This window comes from Leptidea sinapis, chromosome 7, assembly GCF_905404315.1.
Source record: "Leptidea sinapis chromosome 7, ilLepSina1.1, whole genome shotgun sequence".
NCBI lineage: Eukaryota > Metazoa > Arthropoda > Insecta > Lepidoptera > Pieridae > Leptidea > Leptidea sinapis.
In genome coordinates, this window is record NC_066271.1 from 11232944 (window position 1) to 11260745 (window position 27802).

Sequence of the window (27802 nt, forward strand, 5' to 3'; positions counted from 1 at the left end):
CCGGTTACGCAGCACGGACAGCGACTGCGGTATACAAATACTTCCTACATCTTAAATTACAATTTAAATACATATTTCTACACTAAAAGCAAAATTTTATAACTATATTAGCAAAATAATAAAATATGACACTATTCTGATGTTTATAATTTTTTATAACACAACTACAGTCATAGTTTATTGTTGAACAATGTAAACTTCGCGGACACAGGGTATAAAGAGAATAAGAAGAAAGAAAAAATTATTTTTGCAATAGACACGTTATTTGGCCATAACAAAAAGGTAATATTAATTTATTTTCAAATATTTTCAGAGTAATTTTAAATAATAATAGTCGGTTTGTACAATATGTATGCATGGGAATAAATATTATAATTTCAATTTGTAAAGATCCAGGGTGTTTCAAGTAATGCTACTTTATGTATTATAAATTGAAGTTACTGTATTTTCTAAGACTTATGGGTTATTGATTGCTTAATTGTTTCTGAAATAAAAGAGTCTTATATTTTAATTTGAAACTCGAAGTTGTTTTCAGGTCACAGAGAGGAGGTGGCAAGTCATTCCAACATTTAGTGGCTGTAAACTTGAAACTACCCCGGAAAGCTGCACTCCTGTGTAACGGCATTTGTAATCTATACTTAGATGCTCTTGTGACGTATTCACTAGTATTATCTTTCAACCAATGTAATTTACTATAAAGATATGGCGGCACTTTATACTTTATTATATTGAAAAGAAGCGAAACAAAGTGTAAATGCATACGATAATCCATTTTTAAAATTTTATTTTTATTTAAATAAGGTGTTACGTGAGCACGCCGTGGAATGTCGAAGCAGTAGCGTGCACATGCGTTTTGCACACGTTGTATTAAATTCTTAGTATGTGCAAGTAAGCGTGGCCCTACTACTGTTTCAGCATAATTAAACTTGGATAAGACCAGGGCTTCGCATAGCTTAATGCGCACTACCGGTAAAATAAAATCTCTTATGCGATAAAGAATCTATAAACGGTAAAAGCAATTTTGAGAAATATTTAGAACGTGTTTTTCGAAACGAAGCTTTTCATCCACTATAACCCCCAGATTGCGCGCCTCGGTAACTCGTTGTATACGCTCTCCCTTTATTTGTATGTCAGGGTCGTAGTGTGATATTGCCTTTATTTGTCGTTCGGTACCAAGTATCATGAATTTTGTTTTACTCGAATTTAAGACTAGGCAATTCGATTCTGACCATCGTACGATACGTTCTAAGTCGTTATTTAGTTCTACCATAGCTGAACGTGTATTTTCTGGCTTAAATGAAATATATACTGTAATTGTATATCATCTGCGTATATGTGATAATTGCAGTGTTTTATTTCTTTTATGATATCCGCAGTGCAATAATAAATAAGATAGGGCCTAATATAGATCCTTGCGTAATACCTCTTTTAACCTCACTACACTCTGACCGATCGACGTTGCCGTTCTCATGTCTTACGTCTTCTACTTGAGTGCGATCTTTCATATAACTTTCGAACCATAATAATGTTGCTGTAGCAAAACCATAATATGATAGCTTGGACAGGAGCAACGATACATTTAAACAGTCAAATGCCCTAGTATAGTCCAGAAGCACTAACATAGAACCCTCTCCTTTGTCCTGAGCAGTCAAAATGTCATCAACTACGTTAATGAGAGCAGTCGCGGTACCTCTCTGTTTCCTAAACCCGGACTGCAGATCTGGTAAGATGTTATTTGATTCCAGATAAGTTCTCAGTTGTTCAGAAACTACTTTTTCTAATATTTTAGACAGGCATGGTAATATGCTGATAGGCCGTATGTCCTTAAGGTTATTCGGGTTATTTGTTTTTGGGATAGGCTTGATGATGGCCTGACGCTACTTGCTTGGAAAAGTACTAGTTAAAATTGACGTGTTCACTATTTTGGTTATTATTTGCAAGGTGTAATCTAGTGTAGCTAAGACCATTTCAAGTGAGATACCATCATGTCCAGTTCCGTTTGAAGTTAGTGATTTAATGTGCTTATAGATATCAAGCTCTGTGACAGTTTTTAACCTGAAGGTGGAGTCCCTAAATTTGTGATTCTTGTAAAAGTTTATATATTTTTCAGTAACATTTTTACTACCGGGCACTGTAAGAAAATGGTTATTTATTAAATTTGGGTCTTTTAAGTTATCAGGCAATATAAAATCACTCTTTTTACTGTTAATGTTTAAATAATTTTTTATGTGTTGCCAAAGGAATTGAGGATTACGTATGTTTTGTTTATGTGTGTGTTATAGTATGCCTTTTTTTCATTTTTTACAGCACTGTAAACCGTGTTTCGGAGACTTTTATAATAAGCTAAGTGGGCTTCAATGTTGGTCTTTTGGGCTCTAATAAATGCTTTATCTCGGAGTTTCATCATTAATTTTATATTATAGGTTATCCAAGGATAACGTCTTTCTTTAATGCGCAGTAATTCACTGTCAAATATATTGACCATATCATTTAAGTTTTCTCTTTGGTACTTATACTTCTTCTCATTAGCTCAACCCTTTACGAAGTAGCGGTAGATTCAATAAGAAAAATTTTTTTTTGACATTCATAAGTGTCATTTCCGTGACCTGCGTGAATAAAGTGATTTTGATTTGATTTAATTTGATTAGTATTCTGCTTTAATTTCTTGGTAAAGCTCACTTTTTTTCGACTCTTTCTACTCTTCCTATAAAAAAAATGTGTGCCTGCTAGTGGCTTTCTTATTTTATATTAATTCGTTTTAATTTAGATTTCTATAAGACGAAGAAGAAACATGGAAATGATTACTAATGATACCTAACAAGACATGTCAAATGAAACAAAAAACTTCAATTTAAAAGTGAAGATTTCTATTTATCCAATAGAAAATTCACGACGGCCGTTAACAATATACTATCTACAGATAGAGATAAATAACTACCTTCTACTGTCAGTAATTAGATGTCAATTGTCCCAATATACCTGATATGTAATTCTTATCGCCTTATATTGGGACGCGTGAATTGCAATTTCCATACAAAATTTTATATCGCTGGTAAGCTTTAGGTCGTCCCATTGACAGACAGCGTGCGCGGAGAAGGTGAGATACCGTCGATAAGTTTATTCGAACAGAAAAGTCAACGATAGTTACGATTTTAATCTCAAGTAAGAGATGCCGTAAGAGCGCTGTAACATTTAGTACCAGGAGGATTTATTTGGCTCTATGGCAATATAATTTTGTTCAAATATATACTTAATTCCTTAAAAACACACTACATTAGTTTTTCAAGAGTTTGTAAGCAATCATATCTCCTCACTCCATTGCAAGAAGAGACTGCTTGATATACTCATGTCATGATTCCAAAAACTAAATTTATTTACGACTTTTCACGGAACATAAATTATATGCTAGTAATAAAATGTGTCATATAAATATTTCAAACATAAAAATAAAAAAATTAACATACAAACAACCGACTGCAAAACACCATTCCAAAACAACAGATAATATGCACTTAAAAGTACAATAATAATTGCGTATTTTTATACAATCTCAATCTAATTCTAGTTACGATTATTGTAATTTTTGGAATCGGTGTCCTTCCGCCGCGACCCGCTCTCCCCTCCCGTTATCTCACGACTCAAGCACATCTCACCTTTAAGTATGTATGTAGTTACAAACTTATCTTGACTGACACCTGGCGAATTATCAAAGTCGGTTCACGCAGTCGAATGTTTTGAGGTAACAAACATAAAAAATAAGAACATACCGATGAATTGAGAACCTACTCCTTTTTTGAAGTCGGTTAAAAATTATATTCAGTGTTGTAACAATAAGTTTCTCTACATTTTAATGTTTAACCATATCAATTTGTGTGAAAGTTTGTGTCTTTTTGAGATTATGATAATATAATTAATATTTGTAGTATAGATTGTAGCATATGTTTTGATAGGTATGACTTTTGATGTATCATGGAAATAATATCATATCTTGTCATTGTGTCTCAGTGATAACGGCGATTTAGTTTGTACGAAGAAGGGTAATTTGTGGCGGTATTCTCATCGTAGTGCGCGAAAATAGGAACGGGTGCAAGTAACTCAGTGGGTTTCTTTAATTGACTATAATTTAGTTTAAATAAAACACTTTTATCTACACCCATGCTTTAAATCCTCTATTAAAGATTCTGAAACAGTTAGCTTATTACCAACATTAAAACACCCAATGTCGTAATAACCATTACATCATCCAAAGGAGTGTTGTAATGTTGTACTGAATTTCATAACAACACTCCTCGGTTTTTTTTTCGATCTCTTCATGCACAAAGAGTTTCAACAAACAGCCACATTCTTATTGCTCGATGCGTGGTATCTGTATCAATTTCAAAAAAAGAACATTTTCGTTTACGCGCGTTCCACACTACCAGAACATGGCGCGCCGTAAAAAAAAAGTAGGTTATTCGAAACCCCGCCATTTTTCTTGAAAAAATGTGCGATTCAAGTTTTGACAGTACACCGCCGGATATTTTTAATACTGCAAAATAACCTAATATTCAAGTGAATTTTAATAATTGCACTATACAAAATGTAAATTACTACTAAAATTAATAATTCTTTCATTAATACTTAGTTTATTTGTATATAATCAGTAAGGGATGATATTAGGTTACTACTAGGGCTGGCTGTTTTAATGTTAGCAGTAAGCTAACTGTTTCAGAATCTTTTAGAGGATTCATATTCTGGGTGTATATAAAGTCTTGTATGCAACTGTTGATAATTAGGCATTAAAACACTCATGTGATACTATTATCACATAACCCACATTCGTGTTTTAATACCCCTTATTACACAACAGTTGCATAAATAACTTTTAAATGATTAAAACGCGTGTAATTGTAACTGTTTTACATTAGATACTTGCGTAAAAGTAACATTTTTATTTTATTTAACCCAACGTTTCAAGACCTTTCCAGGTCTTGTTTTCAGGGGGACTGCAGATGAAATGAGTCAAAGATAATATTTGTCATAGTTGTCATTACGAAGTTTAGTGCCATTTATTTCCTCGGATGTATTTGCTGTAGACAGATGGATTTTGGCAAAATTTACACACAGTGTCCTCTTCTTTTTTGGTATGGTCTTTTGTAGTTATGGGTTTTAATTCAGAGTTTATTTTATCCTAGGTGTTAGATAATTTTAGACCATCTACTCTATTGAAATTTCGGTGTTTTTTGGGGTTTCAATTCAAAACCGTTACAATTACACGCGTTTTAATACTCTAAAAGTGTTTTATTTAAAAGTGTAACACTCGCGTTAATCAAAGAAAATACTATAATTTCGTTTTCATATCTCATACTCGGAAAGTAATGTTTTCTTAATCTGATTATTGGGTGGAAAATGCTGCTTCCCTCCATAGAGAGGGAAAAACTCATAGAAATTACTTCCCACCTAAGGGCCGGAATGAACTTCAAAAATACAACTGCTTTCAGCTGTGAAGAGTTTTATGTAAAAAACAACTAATTAAAAAAATGCTGCGGCCTTGTGACTTTCTAAACAGCCAGGGTGAACTTAGCGCAAACTTATTTGAGCGGAATAAGCTGCAACAATTACGCGGTGAATTCCATATTTAAAATTTACAAAGTCGACATAAATTGTCCTAAGTTGACAATTTTAAATAGGTAATACTAATATTAATATATATTATCAATAAATAGTTTAGATAAAAAACTAGTTTTAACCTCATATTCGAAATGAAAAGCAGAGTGTTTAACATGGGTAAAAGAATCAATTCCTACTCGGACTATAGCCGCCCTCGCTGCGCTCGGAAATCTCTCTAAATACCTCGGTAATTGATTCTTTCGACCCTCGGTTAACAATCTTCTATACAATACTATTTATTAATTAAAAACACTGAGGACGGTCGCTCCATTCCCAATCTGTGGTATCATTAAGTAAGTCATTTATGTTGTAGAAACCGATACCACACAAACGTTTTTTAACAATCCTTATGAATTTCGTAACTCACTTCTTTGTATATTTTTTAGAATTACTACATGTAAAAGCAAATACATCACCCAACAAAAGACTTACTAAGTCGACTTAACGGAGTCGTAGGCATAACGAGTTTATGCGAGTTCTTGTTGTTGGTAAGTCATTTGTTCGTCGATATATTATATTATATGCCTTTACAACGTGTTCGCTGAAAATATCCAAAAAAATGTGTTAGGAAATTCATAAGTCTTTAAAAACTCTTTATATGGTAAAGGTGATTATAACATTAACGACTTTCCTAATTAATCCACAAAGAGGAAATGGAGCGACCGCTCTCAGATTATATAATACATTCACAAATAAAATTTGAAAAACAAAATTTTATGAACGATGTGGGATTCGAACCCACGACCTCCGGCGTTCCGTGCCTGTGCTCTAACCAACTGAGCTAACCGTTCGAGTACCGCCTCGTTATAAAATTCTGTTTGCTTTGTTCAACTCTCAGGTTGTGGCTTCATCTACAGTATCTACTTTACAGTTGATAACCTGTTCAACCCCAATATTTGCATATTAGGAAATTGACTTGAGATGTCGCTCTTGTAAATCTAAACAATATGTTATGTTTTTTTAAAGTGATAACCCTCACTTCTAGGAAAAATTTTATGAACGATGCGGGATTCGAATCCCGTTTATATAATACATTTTATTGTAACAAAATGTTAAGAAAAAAACAGAAATAAAGCCCGCTGAGTTTCAAGCGCCCGTTCTTCTCAAATCTCGGTCACTTTTCGAATGGGAGGTTTCATGTAAAAAATATTTAAATTTGAACATAGTTCTTGCTCTGTCTACAAAATACATAGGCATTGCATGTCTTTAAATAACTTATTTATGTAAACTGTAATTAGCAAATTCGTCATCAAAATACCCACATAATAGTAAACAATAATAATATCAAATCATACAGTGTTTTTGCCATCATGTTTCGGCAAAAAACAAAGTCTATAATTATATATCTGACTTCAAGCATTTGTAAAATAGATTGTATATTATATTTACATCTCATATGTAAGTAATTGATTTTACTCAAAACAAGAAACATAATATTATTACACCATAATTTACTGCTATATTGAAACCACTAAGATCCGGTTACGCTTTTCTGTGGATCACTCTTAAAATGTACCTACGCTAGCCAGACCGGTTACAAATAAAAATGCATTTATTTTTTATGACATAATGTGATCTTAATATTACTTTTATTTTTTCACTAGCTCATACCTGCGACTTTGTCCGCGTATATACATACATATAACTGAGTGCGTAATGCTTATAAAAATCCTTGATTCTTTAGCATCTACACATGAAAATAGACCTGACCCGCTGATGAGCTGACCCGACAAACACTGTTCTGCCAATAGAAAAAAAAGTAAATATTCGGGAATAATGTAGTCTAAAGCCATCGGAAATGTATACATACATACATATACATCATCAGCCCGAAGACGTCCACTGCTGGACATTGGCTTCCCCCAAAGATTTCCACGACGATCGGTCCTGCGCTGCCCTCATCCAACGTATTCCGGCGATCTTGATATAAGATACATAATAGCTTTAAGGGTAAATGTATACACTTTTATAATAAAATCCCAGCCCCTGTTCAGGCATTATATATAAGTTATTTTTTTTAATGGCTCTGTCGTAAGTCCTATTACTCGACGGCTGAATATCTAAGTGAGCGGACAGCCTGGGACTACATTATGATTATTTTATAGCAATAGCAATGACAGTACAATATTGTATATTTTTATTGAGTTTCTTGCGCTGCTTCTTCTTTCTCAGACCGCTATTTCTTTCCGAAGCGGTAGTAGTATCTTAGATAGTAGAATTATTAGTATATTAGACATGACATCAAAATGAGTTCTAAAGGAATCAATTTTGAGAAAATAAATGATTTTTATGGCTTTTTTGCCTTTTATGCCTTGACCAGATCGTCGGTCCATCTTGTAGGGGGCCTACAAACACTGCGTCTTCCGGTACGTGGTCCCATTCGAGGACTTTACTTTCGGAAATGTATATCAAAGTTAATTAGTTAAAAATGGAACAAAAACGTATTTCTGAATTATTTTATTATATGATGTAGAAATAAAGGATTAATATCGTATTAGGTACCTACTCATTACATTTAGCTTAGCACCGACTTAAACCTATCAATAGGTAGCACATATTATAAATTATAGTACCTACTTAGTATTAAAGGTAATAAATTAAATCTTTATTTAGTTATTTTATACTTTTTAGATTCGAATTCTGTTTTTTTGTAACGCAGTTTCTTTATGGATGAGGAAGACGAAGCGTTCGGGTCACTGGTGTTAAGTGATCACCGCCGCTCACATTCTTTTGCAACACCAGAGGAATCACAGGAGCGTCATCAGCCTTTTAAAAAGGTATGAATTGAGTACGGCAAAAATAATGAGTTTGTACTTCAACGTTTTCCAAAATTCAACCCCAAAAAGGGTAAAATAGGGGATGAAATGATTTTCAACAAAAGCACAGGCCAAAGCCTTACGGTTAGAAACTTAAAAGTGCGCACACGTATTGTTTAGTCGTGTTCTACAAAAACACACACTCAATAATAGTACAAAGACTTCGGTCACAGAGCAGGGCTGGATACTTACATATTAACTACGGCTATAAAAATTCTCATCGCAGATTTGCATAATAGTATAATTGAACTGGTAATACTCTAAACTTACAGTTATTTTCCACTTAATAACTCCAGAGCTAAGCAAGTTGGGATTTACCCAGCTATAACATTACATTACCGTAAAATATTGTGTATCTACACACAAACGGAAGACACGCCTGCTTTCAATAATGCGTCATACGCTAGTTCTGCTTGGGTTGACTAATCAAGCCGACCATCGCTATCACTACCTCTTTATTAAGCTTCCGTAATTTTTTTTTATTACAACAATCAATTAAGCTTTTGATAAAGTTAAATAATAAAAAAGAAATAAAAATAAAAAAGCCTTATATTTCTTACTAAATCAAATAATTTGTACATATTCCTTAAATATTAACATATTATATATGACGAGGAAAGAACCTCTGTATTGTTTTTAAAAGGTATGACGTCATTACTGTTGACATCACAATTGCTATCTTGCTGAAGATCACTCATTGGTTCTTCTAAAGAAAACTACACGAGTAAGTATTACTTTCGTTTATTCAACGGGCAGCGTAACGACGTCAAAGGTCCGTATCGTACGACAGCCCGAGCACGACTGACTCAAGTGTCTTTTTTTTTTTTTTTTTGAGAGGAGGATATACTGTTACGTATTTACGCCCCGGAACGGGGCGTAATATGTCGGACTCGAGTGTCCGCGTAAGCGGACACCCCATACCGACTAAAACCTCCTCTGTGCTGTTAGCAGCCCTGGCTTTCACAGAGAAGTAGGACGTGGGCCGTGGAGGCCGCAAAGACTACGCAACAACAGTCGCGGGGCGTCTCCTAATGAGACTCGAACCTCAGACCGGCTGTGTGCTTGTGGGAAGGGCTCAAGTGTCGACCGTGCGGCTGTATTTATAGGACCCGGCGCACGTGCTAATCCACGTGTTTTGAAATGCGGCCGTATTTATGGGGCTCGGCGCTCGTGCACATGTTTTCAATTCGTGTTGTAGTATTTGCGCCGATATATACAAATTAATGTTATTTCTTATTATAGTAAGAACCCCTCGTTCTCAATGTTGACTAGAGATTTCCAACAATCCCTGTTCCTTGCAGTCTAAATCCACTATTCACCGGCCACTTGTATGATATCATTAGACCACCGGGTCGACCTCTGTCTAGTAGACCAGTCTAGTGCCTTGTGGCACTTTCGAACGTGATATCTTGTGACTCCATCTATTGTCTGCAAGTCTAGCTACGGGACCAGCCCATCGCCACTTAAGTTTTCTACAGTGAGACAGAGTATCAATAACGTTTGTCTTATTTCTTATAACTTTGTGAGATATTTTATGGATTATTTTAATTTTCAGGACGCTTCGCTCCATTCCTCTTTGACATGACCAAATTTTTGATTTAATTCTATTAGTGAACTTCCAAGTTTGACTTGTGTAGGTTGCGTTTTATAATATTACAATGTTTATATTATGTTATTTAATTCAGTGTAAGGCGTTTTTTAGTGATTTGGGTTTACCAACTATTTTGGCGATAAACTTTTAAGCGAAAGAAATTGTATTGTATTTAGGGGGAGCGTTAGTAGACACTCGTGACGGTGTCCAGAGATTCTCTGCCGCTCGTCGTCCGAAGTTATTTCAATAATAATTCACTTTGATTTATCAAGCACAATACTTATTAAAGCTACTTAAATATTGTAAATTAAATTATCTTTTGAAATGTAGTTTCATAAAAATATAGTCAATGGTTTTTGCTTGAATATCGCTTTTTTGCCCGCTTTAGATGCGATGTTGAATTTAAAATCGTTAAAATCGTATATATTAAACTTTAGAATACTCTAATAATCAAAAATATTATATTATGTACTAAGTCATCACACAAATAGTGAAAATGTTTGCGAATAAGCATTTCAATAAATAATTAAATATTATTTAATATTAAACTATATTTCTTCCACTTATATTTTGTATTAACTCGAAAAACAAAATTTTATGAACGATGCGGGACTCGAACCCACGACCTCTGGTGTTCCGTGCCAGTATCGCTCCCGATAAATTTTGTTATTCAAATTTTATTTGTGTATTAATCCTAGAAGTGAGGGTTATCACTTTAGAAACACAACAATTTTTTTTATTTTTTTTTAACATATAGTAATTTTTAATGTTGTTTAAGTAAGTATTGATATTTAAGATAAGATTTCTTTTCATATTTTTTTTCATTTTCATTATTTTTTGATGAGAAAAATTGACGACGCCAGCAAGCCAGTAAAAAAATTATTTTCAAAGTGTTAAACGCGTGTTTTCTCGCTGTATTTTTGCATTCCATTTAAGCGTTACATTTTTATTATTATTTATTGAACTCAACGTTTCGTGTCTTTTGCATTCTAACTAAAAAAATTTCAGGAACATGATGTTCACCAATTAGTAAGTGATACGCTCTGTGGACGAAAATGCAGATCCGTTTAAGATCCAGGATCAGAATTTTTAGAGGATCTAGAAAAAATAAATGCCCTAATAATGTTTTAATTCACGATTTAACCCTCCCTAAATCTACCCACAGTCACACCTGGCTGGATGATCTTGTTATCGGGAGGTCTGCTTGATGTGTTTTTTTTTTATTATTATTTCCTTTAAAGTTAAAGTTATTTTATTTTATGAAATGCTCACATAATGCATCTATTTATTTACGGTATGTGTGAATTGATGCATCTACTATACTCAATAACTCTTGTGTTTGTAAGTATTAATTTACTTTTTTTTTTCTTTTTTTGACTTACTCGTGCAAGCCTTTCAGTTTTTGACATTTGTGTATTTTTGTTGCGTCAGTTTGCATATATTGTAATTGAAATGATTTGTAAAACAATAAAATGTAAATCTTGACTTAAAAGAGTGGCAATGTGTTTCTTTCTGCTTCTTCTCATTAGCTCAACCCTTTACGAAGTAGTGGTAAATTCAATAAGATGTTTTTTTTATTTTTTTTCTTTGACATTCATAAGTGTCATTTCCCTGACTTACATGAATAAAGTGTTATTGAATTTGAATTTGACCTATTGCAAACAATATTCCCTTATATGGCGAGCGAGTAACAACTTTAACTCTAGAGCTCAAGATATTGTTTCATCGTTTGATAATTTTAATGTCTGTGCTAAGCAGCTGTTTAGCCAGCCAGGAGTTCTTCATATTTAGATAAAATAATTTCACTTGGATAATATACAATTTCTTCTCTTTGTTTCATTAATGTGTTTAATTCATAGTTTATATGTGTGTATTAAGACATTTTTATTAAAATGACAATAAAGGACAAGACGAGCAGGACGATCAGCTGATGGTAATTGATATGCCCTGCCTATTACAATGCAATGCCGCTCAGGATTCTTGAAAAACCCAAAAATTCTGGTGGCACTACAATGAAGAATGATAATGGGTATGCGAAAACTAATTTTTCTATATTATGTATATAATTACAATGGTCTTTATATGACACGGGACGCTTGGCAGGTGTGAAACATCGAAATTATTTTGTACAAGTAATAGGCACAAAAGTACAGATTATGACAGGAACTAAATATGGTATGATAAAAAAATACAATATTACGAATTTTCTCCAGAAAATGATGTTATACTCATATAATTGTTAAAATAATTATTGAAGTTCTGTTTTAACACAATAAACAGAACTTTTGAAATTCGGGTTATAATAAGGACAAATTTTAATAATGTAGGTTACCAGGTTAGAATCACTGTTTAAGCATTTACTCAACCAATGAAAGTATAATAATTATTAGTATTACATTGTTAAAATAATTATGTAAGTTCTGTTTTACCACAATAAACAGAACTTTTGAAATTCGAAGTTACCACAAGATAAAGTACTACGTTATACGTATAGATGGCGCTAACAACAATATAGCGTAGTGAAGCGTCGCCACGGCCTGTATCGCCACGCCAACAATCAGGATTACCCTCCGCCTATAGATGTTTCACATCAAATATATATTAAATAAATAAAAAATATGTCAGTTGGCATTTAACCCGTGCACAACTCATACAAACGCCATAACGATCGAAACGACTTCCGCCTGTCTGTGACAGCCCTGATCGAAAACAACATCAAGATTTAACTGATATTATTTTTATATTTTCGTAAATTGACTTCCAATGCCAAACCAATTATATCAAAACTCCCTGTAAATCAGAGTTACCTAACTGTTAAATATATCGTGAGTCAAAACAGTGGCAATTAATTTTTGCTACTTATATTGACCACGCGATAAAATTGTTTGGTAGTGGCAAAATTATGTCTGTAAGTACTGACACGGCAAACGTTGGTTTGCCAAATAAATTAAGTACACCGCGCCCGCTTATTGTATAAATTATCATATACAATGAAATGGCATTAACTGTATTATTTGTATTGCAAAATTTTTGGTATTTCTTACGGCCGTTCCCAACATTCAGTCTACCTCTTACTTGGGATAAAAATTGTAACTATCGTTGACTTTTCTGTCCCAATAAACTTCTATTCTATTCTTCTAACTATGGCTCCTGTGGAAGGTATACCACAAGTTTGCCAATGTCAGCTCCAGCCCCAGTATCAGCTCGATCCATTTGACCGCGTGCAACGTAGAGCAGCTCGAATTGTCCGGGACCCAGTGCACTGTGAACGGCTGGATAACTTGGCGTGGCGTAGAGATGTCGCTTCATTGTATGTCTTCTACCGCATTTATCACGTGTGTTCCGAGGAGCTGTTTAACCTGATTCCTGCCGCCGAATTCCACCTTCGGCCCACACGCCACAAGTTAGGATAACATATATATATTACCATAGGATATATTACCATAGGATATATTACCATCTGGATGTGTGGCGGTCCTCCACAGTGCGGTTTTCAAGCTACAAAGCTGTGGAATGAGCTTCCTCGTGCGGTGTTTCCGGGACGATACGACATGGGTACCTTCAAAAAAAGCGCATACTCCTTCCTTAAAGGCCGGCAACGCTCCTGTGATTCCTCTGGTGTTGCAAGAGATTGTGGGCGGCGGTGATCACTTAACACCAGGTGACCCGTACGCTCGTTTGTACTCCTACTCCATACAAATACAAAAAAAATAAAAAAAATGTTAAATGCGTTAAAGTAGAACACCAAGCTTAGAGAATTTTTGTATTCTAATTTGATTGGTAGTGACCGGTATTTAAGATTGAAACAAGTTTTATTTTCTTTTTTTATAGTCCCAATAAACTTATCGACCGTAACTCACCTTATCCGTACACGCTGTCTGCCAATGGGACGACGTATACTAAGGTATACGTCGTCCAGCGATGGAAGTTTATATGGAAATTGCAATTCACGCGTCCCAATATAAGGCGATAAGAATGACTTATCGGTTAAATTGGGACAGTTTCATTATTGACACACAGATTAGTGACAGCTAATTACTGACAGTGGAAGGTAGTAATTTATCTCTATCTGTAGAAAGTATATTGGGAACAGCCGTAAGTAAAAAAAATATAGGTTCCAGATAAGTGATCAGCAACATATACTAAATAACCTTTTCCCAAACACTCTGCAGCTTATGATATAAATATTATTCCGATTGGTTCAGTAGTTTTCGTAGTATAACCGAACAACAAAGACGACTCTCCATTTATTTGTATAGATTACAGAGTAATTTTTTAACCTTGTCGATTTAAGTGAAAAAATCTTTCTTCAATTAGGCTTAAAATAAGTGCTCCTGAATCGTGACTTTAATTTCTATCAAAATACTGAATCTACCATAATATGTAGAGAAAAAGTAGAGCACGCGAGAAGAACATACAAGAAACTCAACGGCCACTCATTTCAATCAATAGAGTATTTAACAATTGTTACATCTCAGCAGATACTCCACAGGGAGTAACGCTTGCGCCTCTTCTCCCCAAGAGAAGGTCGCCTCCGATGAAGGCTTAGAGGGCACCTGCCCAAAGCCAACTGCAGGTGGTGTTTAGTGGGTAGGCACCTAGGTTTTCACGTGAGTCCCACATAGCCAACGCAGACTTAGGCTGCGTTGGTATGCATGAGCATTCACAACCTCCCTCCCGTCTTTAACCCGGAGGGTAGCCCTTTCCCTTTGTTTGGGCGCAAAAAAAATACAATTGTTGTAATATACAAAACATATTTAGTTTGTAAGGTGCTGCATCCAACATATTATTATGATCCGTGCTCACGGTTAAAAGCGTTTTAAATATTAAATATTTCATAAAAAGTAGTAAAGAATAAATTGTCTACATTAAAATTATTGTATATTAGATGCATAATCCTATAAGAGCTTGAATTTATTGTTTGTGTAAGGATGCTTTGAGAACATGGTATTCGTGATTACTGTCATAATAATTAATAATCCCATCCAATAAATACAATGATTTATTAACTAAAACAGGTCGACCTGGCATTTTGGCTGTAATCTCAACGAGAACCTCGGCCGAATCTTTTTATGGTATCCGGATATTTGAGTCACCTACCGTATGATCAAGTAATTGTCGTAGGAAGTATTCAAATAAATTAGATTTTGACATACATTTAGTTTATTTTTAATAAATAAAAGTTTAGACTTTTTTTATGGAAAAGGAGGACAAACGAGCGTACCTTGTGTTAAGTGATCACCACCGCCCACATTCTCATGCAACACCAGATGAATCACAAGAGCGTTGCCGACCTTTAAGGAAGGTACGCGCTTTTTTTGAAGGTACCCATGTCGTATCGTCCCGGAAACACCGCACAAGGAAGCTCATTCCACAGCTTTGTAGTACGAGGAAGAAAGCTCCTTGAAAACCGCACTGTGGAGGACCGCCACACATCCAGATGGTGGGGATGATATCCTAACTTGTGGCGTGTCGTGCGAATGTGGAATTCGGCGGCAAGAATCAGGTTAAACAGCTCTTTGGAATACTCCCCGTGATAAATGCGGTAGAAGACACACAATGAAGCGACGTCTCTACGCAACGCCAAGTGATCCAGCCGTTCACAGAGCACTGGGACCCCGACAATTCGAGCTGCTTTGCGTTGCACGCGGTCTAATGGATCGAGCTGATACTGGGGTATGCCAGACCAGAGATGACAGCAATACTCCATGTGTGGCCGGACCTGCGCCACGTAGAGCGCTAGACTTATCACTGATTTCGTACTACAACAATCTACTTCATCAGTAATAGCCCCTCTCCATGGCTTTAATTAAAGCTACATCTGCAGACAAAATAATTCGCGTTATTAAATAAAACATTTACAGCCGTAGGCTGTATAGCGTAAATTGTTATACGCTATATAGCCTACGGCTACGCTTTTTGAACACAGGTTTGTTGTCGGAATTTTTTCATTCATGACTTTAACCGCCTCCACTTATTCCGGAATATAAGTAGGGTAAAGTCTAACATAATTCTGTTTTTTTTTTTAAATCATTTATTTCAGAAACAAAATTACTTAGGCTAGGGTTACTATGGATGCGAGTTCTGACGAAAATTTGTTCTGACAAATTCGTCAGAAGAAACAAACGCCTGGCATCCAATGATAGTGTTTACACTGGCAACGAAGAACGCGTCAGAACATGCACGACGTCATCAGAACCACTCGAGCGTTACGTACTCGTCAGAACAAATTTTCGTCAGAACTCGCATCCAGTGGCGGATTTACCAGCAGTTGAGTAGGCTGGAGCCTAGGGCGGCAAATTTTAAGGGGCGGCATATTTAGTACATAATTTTTTTATTTCGATTTACAAATTGGAAAAAAATTTATAAACACACACAAAATACGAATTTAGAAAATTGCTGAGAAATTAAAATATTAAACAAAAATCGAAATATAGTCATATTTACAATGCTAAATAATAAATCTCTATGTAAACGCAAAAGCGATTTGATGTTATAGTCGAAATTTAGTATTTTTTACATATTTTCTTCACTGATAACTGCAATATTTTTTTCTCCGTGTACCAAATAAGTATGAGATCTCCTTACACAGGTCAACTTGATATGATATCGATGGTCTAATTATGTTTGCTGCAGAAACTTTGCAAATTGTCAATTTCAATGTCAGAAAGTTATTCTTAGTTATTATTTCTCTATGCGTAAAAATACTGACTAAAATTGACAATTTATTATTAAATTAAAAACTAATTCATTATCTTATAGAGTTATATACTCTTTTGGTTTAATTAAATAGAATTTTAAACGAAATTATTTGAACGACTGCGACTTGACAGTAAAAAAATTCCCTTCACAAAATATGAAGTTAGGCAATATGCTGATTAGAAAACTTAAACTGATTAAAAATAAGTTAATTATTTTATTTGTAGTAAGAAAAAGTATGGAAAATCCAAATGCGCATCCAAGCGCTCGTGTCGTACACGAATTATTTAAATTGAGTTCTTACAAACCCAACTTTTTCAGCAAATGCCAATCGGAATGAATTAATTATAATAAAGTTATCTTCATTACTTTGAACACGATCTTCAAAAATCATTAAAAATTACTTTTTTATGTAAAAAGTAGTTAATCATAACTGAATATTTTTTATGAGCTCAGCGATCACTTTTCTTTCTGATAAGTTGCTTTTTAAATAATATATTTGTTAGGTACGGTTTGATGTGATAAAACAATCGGATTTTGATAATGCCTTTATAATTTAACTTAAATTTTATTACTAACAAATAATTACGAAAATATATATTTATTGTTATGTTTTTAAACTGTAAGTGTAATAATTAATATTTATCAACATTTGACATGTTTATTTTTTATGTAAGCTTTATTCATATTATGTAAGTATTTTATAGTTTTAAGACATACCTTACCTTACTTTAAAAGTGGTACATGACTGAAATATATTTTTGCATTAAATAATGTTTTTTTGATAATTCTTTGCTGTAAAAATAATCAAGGATCTAATACGGTACCATAGTTCTCAATGATACTAACCATACGGGAAAAGTTGATGTAACGAACAGGTTGGAACAAGTTGGAATTTTATTGATAGAAAATTGAAATGATTGTGGATTAAGATATCAAAATTTAGAGGCGGCAAAAATTGAATAGACTACGGGCGGCAATTCTGTAAATTCGCCACTGCTCGCATCCATAGTAACCCTAGCCTTAGCGGTATAGACATACTATTCTGCCAAACTGAGCAGCAATTTGTCGGCAGTAATTCTCGTGTTTCGCATATCATAAATATTTGTCTCCAAACTAATATTATGTTTTTGTGTGTGACAATTTAATAGTCCCTACCAATATTACTTAAGTCTACCGGTGGTAGGCTCCATTGCACAGGATACCGACTAGATTATGGGTACCCCAACGGAGCCTATTTCTGCCGTGAAGCAGTAATGTGTAAGCATTACTGTGTTTCGGTCAGAATAGCGCATTAGCTAGAGAGATTACTGGGCAAATCAGACTCGACATCTCATATCTCAAGGTGACGAGCACTGTTGTAGTGCCGCTCAGATTTTTTGGGTATTTCAAGATTCCTGATCTGCACTGCATTGTAATGGGCAGGGCGTATCAATTACCATCAGCTGAACATCCTGCTCGTCTCAACCCTTATTTTCAATAAAAAAGTTACTTAATTCATTGATTAATGTAGGTATTGCCCATGCGTGGTACGCATACCGTAATAATTACATATTTTAGGCACGGACGACTAAAAAAAGAAGGACTCCGTGTCACCTTACAAAACAGCGAAGCACTAAAACAAGCCGGTTAACGCATAAATACATAGCCCCACGCACACAATTACAGCAATACAAGCCGATCGGCTGCTATTATGATATTTGACAGATCAGTTTTGCGTCGCAATAAAATATTTTAAAAATGCCGTCGTGCGTTGTGAAAAGGTGTAAAAAAATCTATCAGAATTTAAAAAAAATCGGAGTTTACAGTAATAAGGGAGAAAAGATTGTGTTAGTGGTATCCCTCGTAACCGCACACACACTAGCATAAAAGTGCTTCACATGCTTATATCGCGGCGCGGAGTCCTTCCTTTTTTACTCGTCAATGATTTTAGGTATATGATATCACATTTGTTTTAAATTGACCCTTCAATCAAGCTCAATACAGCTTCTTTAAGTGTGTGAAATATTGTCACAATCGTACGAACGAAGTAGTAACATTGAAGTGAAAAGTTTTTTCTCGCGGCTGTATCTTCTTTTCGCCGGCAACGCACAACTGTGTTATGAGAATAATTAACTCAAACAATTTTTTTGCAAGAACGACACCTCAAGTCAATTTCCTAATATGCAAATGAATATTGGGGTTGAGCAGGCTATGAACTGTAAAGTAGATCCTGTAGATGAAGCCACAACCTGAGAGTTGAAAGCATAAAAGATTTTATCAACGATACATCTATCGAATGGTTGGCTCAGTTGTAAAGAGCGCTCGTTCGGATAGTGAGACTTAACAACTTATGTCAAAGGTGACACTGCATTGTAATGAGCAGAGCGTATCAATTACCATCAGCTGAACGTCCTGCTCGTCTCGTCCCTTATTTTCATACAAAAAAAAACGGAACGCGAGAGGTCGCGTTCATAAGGTTTTGTTTTCAATTTTTTTTTTATAGTTAATTCATTTTAAATAGGAAACATTGATGTACCTTCTTGAAATGTAACAATAAGTTGTAGAATGCATAAGCTAACTCCAACTACTATTAGTTTCAGCTATTTAGAGTTAGTGTTTAAGTAATATCTTAACTATTTCTTATGTTTTTAAAGTGATAACCCTTACTTATTATATGGATATATGGATTAATACACAAATAAAATTTGAAAATCAAAATTTTATGAATAATGCGGGACTCGAACCCACGACCTCCGGCGTTCCGTGCCGGTGCTCTTACCAACTGAGCCGACCGCTTGAGTGACGTATCGCTATAAAATCTTGTATGCTTTGTTCAACTCTCGGGTTTTGGCTTCATGTTGAACTTGTCAGAGAGGTCGTGGGTTCGAGTCCCGTATCGTTAATAAAATTTTGTTTTTCAAATTTTATTTATGTAAGTAATACCTTATTTACGTTGCTTAAAAATGAATGGTATTCAAGATTTGCACGCGAAACAATATCACAGAGTTAAACAAGGTAAGTGTGATATTTGTCTAATCCTGAAAGAAAACGTTGTAATTGAAAGTATTTAAATAATTTCGTTTAAAAAACTGTAAATTATTATTGTAATCACAAATTTTCTGATGTTACAGTATAAATTTTTCGACCGAATATAAATCGTACTTAATTTGATAATAGTAACAAAGTATTCGCGATATTTATTCAAATGCATTATTCGTTCGTAAATGCCAAATGTTGTCTAAGTTCAAATCCGGTAATTTTGATATTTCTGACCCGAATCAGGAAGACAAACAAGTTTTAACCAATGTGACTTAAGGTGGCGCTACGCGATCACTCTTTCATGCAAACGTAGTGTAACTGTTATTACAAAGTAATAATTATTTGTGTCATTATATGATTATATATTAAATCCAACTTCATATGGAAACAAAAAATTAAAAAATAAAAATTTTTTTGAAGCAAAACTTCTTTAGGCGTGACTTAGGTCTAACTCAGAATATTTTTTAGCAGAAAAAAGTCAATTGAAACAATTTTTAACCATTATAATTTAATGGTGTAAAAAATTTTTTCAAATTGCTCAGAAATATTTTCTGAAAATCTCCAAGTGTATTTGTTCATTTATGACTACTTTGTAATATATAATAAATAAAAGTTCTCAGTCTGACGTTTGCGACATTCGTTAATTTTTCTTCGTCCATCGGAAAGGCAAAACGTCCGAGTCTATAGAGCCAGTTCCAAACGACGATAGTTCCAAAGTAATGCATGAGTGGAGACCTGGCTGGGACGTGAAAGCCTACGAGACTGAGGAGAGGAGAATAATGGACTGTTGCGACAATACAACACAAATTTCTGTGTTTATTGATTTGTAAAGAAAAACTACGTTTAAAAAAACCGACTTCACTAACTCAAAAGTATAGAATAACTTAATAAAGGTATAAACCTTTAGGAAATATATTCCTGCTCGTTTGGGTTGTTTGGTTCTAGACGAAGCTATCCCGCTCAAAGTCACGCGTGGCGAGTGTAGGTACCTGTAGGTAATAGGTAGCACATACGAATAATAGTATTTTATTAATATAAAAGTTATAAGATTTGCATGAGAGTTTTTGAAGTCGGTTTTTTTAAACGAAGTTTTTTTAAGTTTTCACAAAACAACTTCGTAGTGAGAATTTGGTAGAGAATTTAATGACTTCTTTAAATTTCTGATATTGATATCTTCCATAGAATAGAATTCCATAGAATACGTTTCCATTATTTTTTTAAACTTAACTTTAAGTTTAAGTTTAAAAAAATATAGGATTATATTATTATTAAGTGATTTTTGTTATGTCTAATTTTCTTTTCTTACTGTATTTGGTATGTTATGTGTTGCGTTCTTCCACAGTGCGGATTTCAAGGAACTTTCTTCGACATACCACAGAGCTGTGGATTGAGCTTCCTTGTGCGGTGTTTCCAGGACGATGCGACCTTCAAAAAAGTGCGTACACCTTATTTAAAGGCCGGTAACGGTCCTATGATTTCTCTGGCGTTGCAAGAGAATGTGGGCGGCAGTGATCATTTAACACGAGGTGACCCGTACGCTCGTTTGTCCTCCTTTTCCATATAAAAAAAGATATCTGATATACATACGACTGAATAACTATTCAAGACGAGTAAAATAGAGGAGAAACTTTTGATCTGACTTTCACATATCGTCATTTATTGTTTGTGGACAAGAACTAGTGCAAACGAAGTCACGGGCAGAACGTATAATTGCGGAAAATGCTCGAAATGAAACTCCAGACGTAGATAAACATATTAAAATGACCACTTCCGTTGAGTTGACATTCTGTTGTCATAATTAAAGCACCTTACTCAAAGGCTTGTATGATCCGGTTCTGTTTCGATTATTTCCACCTTAGAGTATAAAACAAAAGGAGATGCTTTGCGAAACAAACGTAAACTATCCATAATGGCTGAAGTAACAAAATTTTATTTATCTCTTACTCGTGGTATTGAGTATGTGACGTTTGAGTATTTTTGCTGCATTTCCTTTATATTTTAATTAAAATTATTTGTATAACGATGAAACTGTAAGCGTTGATTTAAAAGAGCGTCAATGGAGTTATTGGGCAATTCTCATGAAAGCTCAACTTTTTCCAAAGGGGTTTCAAATGGTAAAAAAAATTACATCAAATTGATCAAAATGAAAATTTTGATTTTATTTGATTTGAATACAACTATATAAAATATTCACCAACCGGACTTTCACTGAACGAGGGTTACAAAGCCGAGAGATTTCAACGTTTCCCCCTCATCTCTCTCTTCATAATACTCAACGAGTATATTCAAAAAGTGTTAGACTAATACCCATGGTGTACAAAGCCCTGTGTATGGGCGTATAGATGACAGTGGAGAAGTGGCTTAATATACTCTCATCTAATTCAAACTGTTCAACTGTTTCATCATTCATCTAATTCAAACTGTTCAATTCAGGTTTCACTTCAAGCTGGTAATATTGAAAAGAGCAACCAATAGAGAATCTGCTTAACATGGATTTTAAAAATTGAAGTTTGCCAATGAATAAAGATGGGCAAAAATCAAAAAAAAAGGTTTTCCACATTATTTGGGACGAAAAGTTGCCAATAAAAATTAACATTGCAGATTGGTAAGGCCCAAAAAGAAAAATAATATTACTCATTGCTTTATAATTAACAATTTTTTTTATGACAGTAAGGGACGAGACGAGCAGCTGATGGTAATTGATACGTCCTATCCATTACAATGCAGTGCCGCTCTCAAGACTCCTGGTCTTGAGAAACCCAAAAATTCCTAGCGGCACTACAATTGCGCTCGTCACCTTGAGACATAAGATGTTAAGTCTCATTTGCCCATTAATTTCACTAGCTACGGCGCCCTTCCGATCGAAACACAATAATGCTTACACGTTACTGCTTCACGGCCGAAATAGGCATCTTGAAAAAATCAAATGAAGCGAAAATGGTACCTCCTCTCATATTATGTACAATAAACTATAGAATGAGCTCCTTGTGCGGTGTTTCCAGAATGATACGACATGGGTTCCTTCAAAAGAAACGTGTACACTTTTCTAGAAGACTGGCAATGCTTCTGGGTTTCTTCTGGTGTTGTGAGAAGAATGATAGTCGTGGTAATCACTTTAAATCCGGTCACAGGTATTGTCTTCCAATTCCACAAAAAAATTAAATTTGCTGTTGTAATGAAAAAAAAAGTGCGTGTGTAATCTTTACGCGCGATTGGAGTAAAACCTTATTATTATTAACTTTAGGAATAATTATTAACAGATACATATATATACCTCTTTTGCTTATCTGAAAGCTCATTGACAAAATATGTTATTTTCGTTTACCCTTGTTTGTCCCACTTATTCTAGGACATTCAGTATACAGGATGTCCCAAAGTTATGGGACATGAAGGGAAAGTATTTTAAATATCGAAGATAGGCTATTTTACTGAAAGAAGACTTTATGTTATTTTTAAAAGTTAGTAATTCTAGCAATCGAAAGAATGGCCAAAAACTAATTACTCTTCTTAAGTAACATAGTATTTTAAAAGAAAGTAGTCAATTAAATGGGTATTATTTGTAAATTAATTAATTAAATGCTCAAAATTTGATATCTCTTGTCTTACGCAAATCGCCAATCTTTTAATGAGTCCGCTGCCTGTTGATTTTCTTATCTTTATGGTGAATACTCGATATGATATGGCACAATTCTGTTTGTAACTCGCCCACGTTCTCGTATCACTTTTTGTATAGCCTATCTTTCACGTATCCCCAAAAGAAGAAATCTAATAGTGGAAGGTCCGGGGTTCTGGCCGGCCATCTAATCGGTCCATTCGTACCAATCCAAGTAGGAAAACATTCATTTTACGTTGTTCCTTTCTTTTAAAATACTCGTAACAAAAGTAACTCATTCTAACGTAAAACATCAAATAGTTATTGTTAGCACATTACCAAATTCGCCGACCGTAAACACAATATTCTATTCTGATACATACTTATCAAATTAAATTTAATCTATTATAAAAACTATTAAAATAAATGTCATTTTAATGCATTACAAATGGGCTTATACCGTGTTAGTACCTCACGTCATTGGTGATGCCATCTCCGGTGGTTAAATGATCTAAGTTATTCATACCCTTTGATGTTTGACGAGGAAGCTATCACTGATGACGTTGTAAGTTAAAATAATTTCCAGAATTTTGACGAGCTATGGATCAACTCGTCATGAGTTCATTCACCGTTGAAAAAAAAACAATTTTATGCTTGATTCTCGGATATTATGAATGTTTTTTACTGTACGGGGCAATAACCCACTATTCACGAATATTCAGAACGGCTAATTTCAATGATTAATTAATTTCTTTGCCAAAAATTGAATGACTTATGTAGTATTGTAACGGCTTACTTTCGCATCATCAATCAAATATTAAATGTATCAAATAAAATAGAAAAAACATTAAAAGACTCTAACAGATGTTATCCCCTAGAACTTCACAAACTTTACCTCTTTATAGTTGTACAGGATGCAAGTATAATTGTACTTTCGAAGGTCCTTACTCAACAGCTAAAAGGGATCGTCGCATAGACCAAGTATAGTAACTAGACATCGGTTTGGCGTGGCCAACATGAGACAGATAATATCCTATATATATATATATATATAATATAACACAAATGTTCTTTCAATATCACTTTTACATAACATCGCATCATATTTCCTTCGATTCTTCATAAAATTGTCACTGATGTTGAATAAATAGTGGATATTTCACACGTTTCACAAGTTTTCTGTGCAGCGCTGTCAAGTTTGTTTAGCACACCGGGTGTGCTGACCTTGAAAAAACCGGCACGCATGGCGATCTCATTTCTTTACCTAAGACGCGCATAAGTTTTTCTTTTTCTCGTGTGAGTGAGACGGAAGCTATCAATTAGTCTAGTTACTATACTTGGTCTATGGATCGTCGGGTGTTTAGTGTATAGTTATTAATATTAATTGCAAGGACTCAGTTTACGTGTGAAAGTACATAATAACGTAAAGTATAAAGTAGGAATATTCTCCGTTTTAACATCAATTGTTTGTATATAACCGTTATATTATACAGTCCACTGAATGTAATTTAGAAAGCATTTAAAAGATCTGCAGATGCGATCCTATACTTATCTTCTACGATGTGTCCAAAGTAAGCAAATTTAGCAGTTTAAGTTGTTACATAGCTTCATTTATAAAGAATAGGGTTAGAGAGGGTAATAAAAAAGGTTTACCGCGCACTCGTACTCGGGCAGGGTGTGAAGATCCCATGGATATTTTTTTAACATCTGTTATTTTAAAATTTCTCTTTAATGTGTTTTGTAAATTTGTTACTTAGAAAATAGATTGAACAAGTGGTTGAGGCGTTGGAAAAGGTTGGGGAACGTGGACGGTGGCAGGGAATGAAATGAGTATATATAGCCTTGTATTTGCACGGACACACGCTTCTAAGTCAACCTACTGAGACACTCTTCTACCATACGTTTAAGAGTAAACTTCTCCACGAGACAGGAAGAAAGAAAGTTATCTATATAACGAGTATTATAGTATAGTCCGTACCTCAATAGTGCTAATAGTGTCGATAGGATAGATTACGTTGCCTCCGCCACATAGTTTCAATACCAGTCTCTCGGCCTCACTTGTTTCATACATAGCTTTTTCATACTCTTACGGCCGTTCCCGATATTCAGTATATCACTTACTTGAGAAAAAAAATCATAACTATCGTTGACTTTTCGGTCCAAAAAAACTTATCGACAGTAACTCACCTTATCCGTACACGCCGTCTGTCAATGGGACGACGTGTAGCTTACCAGCGATAGAAGTTTGTATAAAATTGCAATTCACTCGTCCCAATATAAGGCGATAGCGACAGCTTCAGATTATTGACAGCTAATTACTGACAGTAGAAGGTAGTAATTTATCTCGATCTGTAGGTAGTATATAGGGAATGGCCGTAGGTTTGCTTAATATATCACCACGCGACATCCTCACTCTTGGCCAATTATAGTGGCCTGTCCGTTTCTATAATATTAGTATAGATTTAGAATATTTATTTATTATTATTTAAGTATAGGTTGTTACAGTCTACTTACGGTTAAAGGAGATCATTCTTCAGATTTTCCACATGAACCTCACAGCAGGGAAATTTCTTAAGTCTTTGATAATTTATTCAGTCTTCTATCACAGTAATGTCTAATCAGAATACCCCACTAAAAACACATTGTCAGTTTTCTTTTTTTCTTTTTACACTTAAGACACTTGCTTAACTTTATCAAATGGCTACCTACGTTTTTCCTTTGTTTCTGACACTCTGAAAAGAAAAATAAGTATTACAATAATTATTGGCTTTTCTTTGATCCTACCAATCGAGACCTGTAAAAACTATATATATCAAATTCATATATTTTAATTCAAAATTGAATATGTCAAAAACTACATTCCATTCGGAAATGAAACCTTCAGACCTGAGAAGAACGGGGCAAAAAAACTCAGATATCTGCTTCTTTGTTTCTTTTTAAGAGTCGATTCAAATTTTTTATTGAAATAGCGTGACGTCGGTCGCTCTATTCCCAATCTGAATTCTGAAACTATAATCTATTAAGAAAGTTATTTATGTTAACCTTCAACTCATAGAAGTCTATTTTTTATTACAAGAAGGGAGGAGACGAGCAGGATGTTCAGCTGATGGTAATTGATACGCTCTGCCCATTACAATGTAGCGCCGGTCAGGATTCGTGAAAATCCCAAAAATTCTGACCGGCACTACAACTTCGCTCGTCACCTTGAGACATAAGATGTTAAGTCTGATTTGCCCAGTAATTTTACTAGCTACGGCACCCTTCAGACCGAAACACAATAATGCTTACACATTACTTCATCACGGCAGAAAACTCACTTAAGATTAGCTGGGCGAATTTTAAAAGGAAATAAATTCATTTTATTACAAATACAATAAAATAGCCATAAACCATCTAAGATAAATTTCGCATCGAATGGTGGTAGTTTCATGTCGATACGATCAGGGGTTTAGGCGTGAAAGAGTCTCAAACAAAGACCATTTTCATTAAATATCTATAGATAACCTTTCCTTTTTATCTCGTGCATGTAAAAATTGTTTGTATATTATTATTATTTTGTACTGCATATGTTCTTAATGTTTAATTAAGTGTTATCATTAAGTCATTTTTATATTATATTTTATCATATCGAGTTGGTAAACTTATTTTATGTATTAAATATCTGTGGCAAATTCATTGAGTTTAGAACTACTTTTATACATATAATATAATAATATCCGGACGACCGAGCCTTGCTCGGATTTGTAAGAATGTACAAAACTTGAACTAAAGAAAAACTAATAGAACATCTGGATTCGGACCGGGGTCTTCTGCTTTCCGGATCACCCAATGTCCCATCTCATCTGAGCTATTACAGTCTTGTATATAGTGGCGAAATTTACCTTTGTATTCTAATGTTATGGTAGCTGTTTCTCATTAAAGCACGGATAAAACTTGTTTTTTTTAAAGTGAAACCTAGCTAGATCGATTTATCGCCCCCGAAATCCCGGGTATACTAAATTTTATGAAAATCGTTGGAGCCGTTTCCGAGATTCAGATTATATATATATATACAAGAATTGCTCATTTAAAGATATAAGATATTATGTTATAATTATTTATTGTATTGTTTGTTTTTCTTTAAAAATAAACACATTCTTGTAAATAAACACATTCTGTCAATATTTTACTAAAACCTATGGAGATTTATACCCCATCATATAATTTATGTAATGTATAAAAAAAATAGACACGAATCGGTAACCTCCTATTCTTAGAAGTCGGTTAAAAAATTAACAATGTAAAATCGGACAGAGGTGGACATACAAGGAATATAATATCTCGACGCGCTTTGATTTGATCAAGTTAGGTCGACGCCATAACCAGAAAAGTCCAAACGTAAGACAGCTTCAATGCCAAAAATTTCCGACTCGCCAGATAAGTCCTAAGCACACT

General features: G+C 34.4%; 1 protein-coding gene across 1 annotated transcript in view; it reads right to left on the bottom strand.

Moving 5' to 3' along the window:
• Positions 1 to 26032, bottom strand: part of LOC126965231 (scavenger receptor class B member 1-like) — a 138453-nt gene extending 112421 nt beyond the window's left edge. Inside the window, exon 1 of the mRNA XM_050808708.1 lies at positions 25883 to 26032. Within this exon, the coding sequence (XP_050664665.1) occupies positions 25883 to 25898 (16 nt within the window). The 5' untranslated portion in view covers positions 25899 to 26032. The remainder of the gene's footprint in view (positions 1 to 25882) is intronic.
• Positions 26033 to 27802: the final 1770 nt, after the last annotated feature.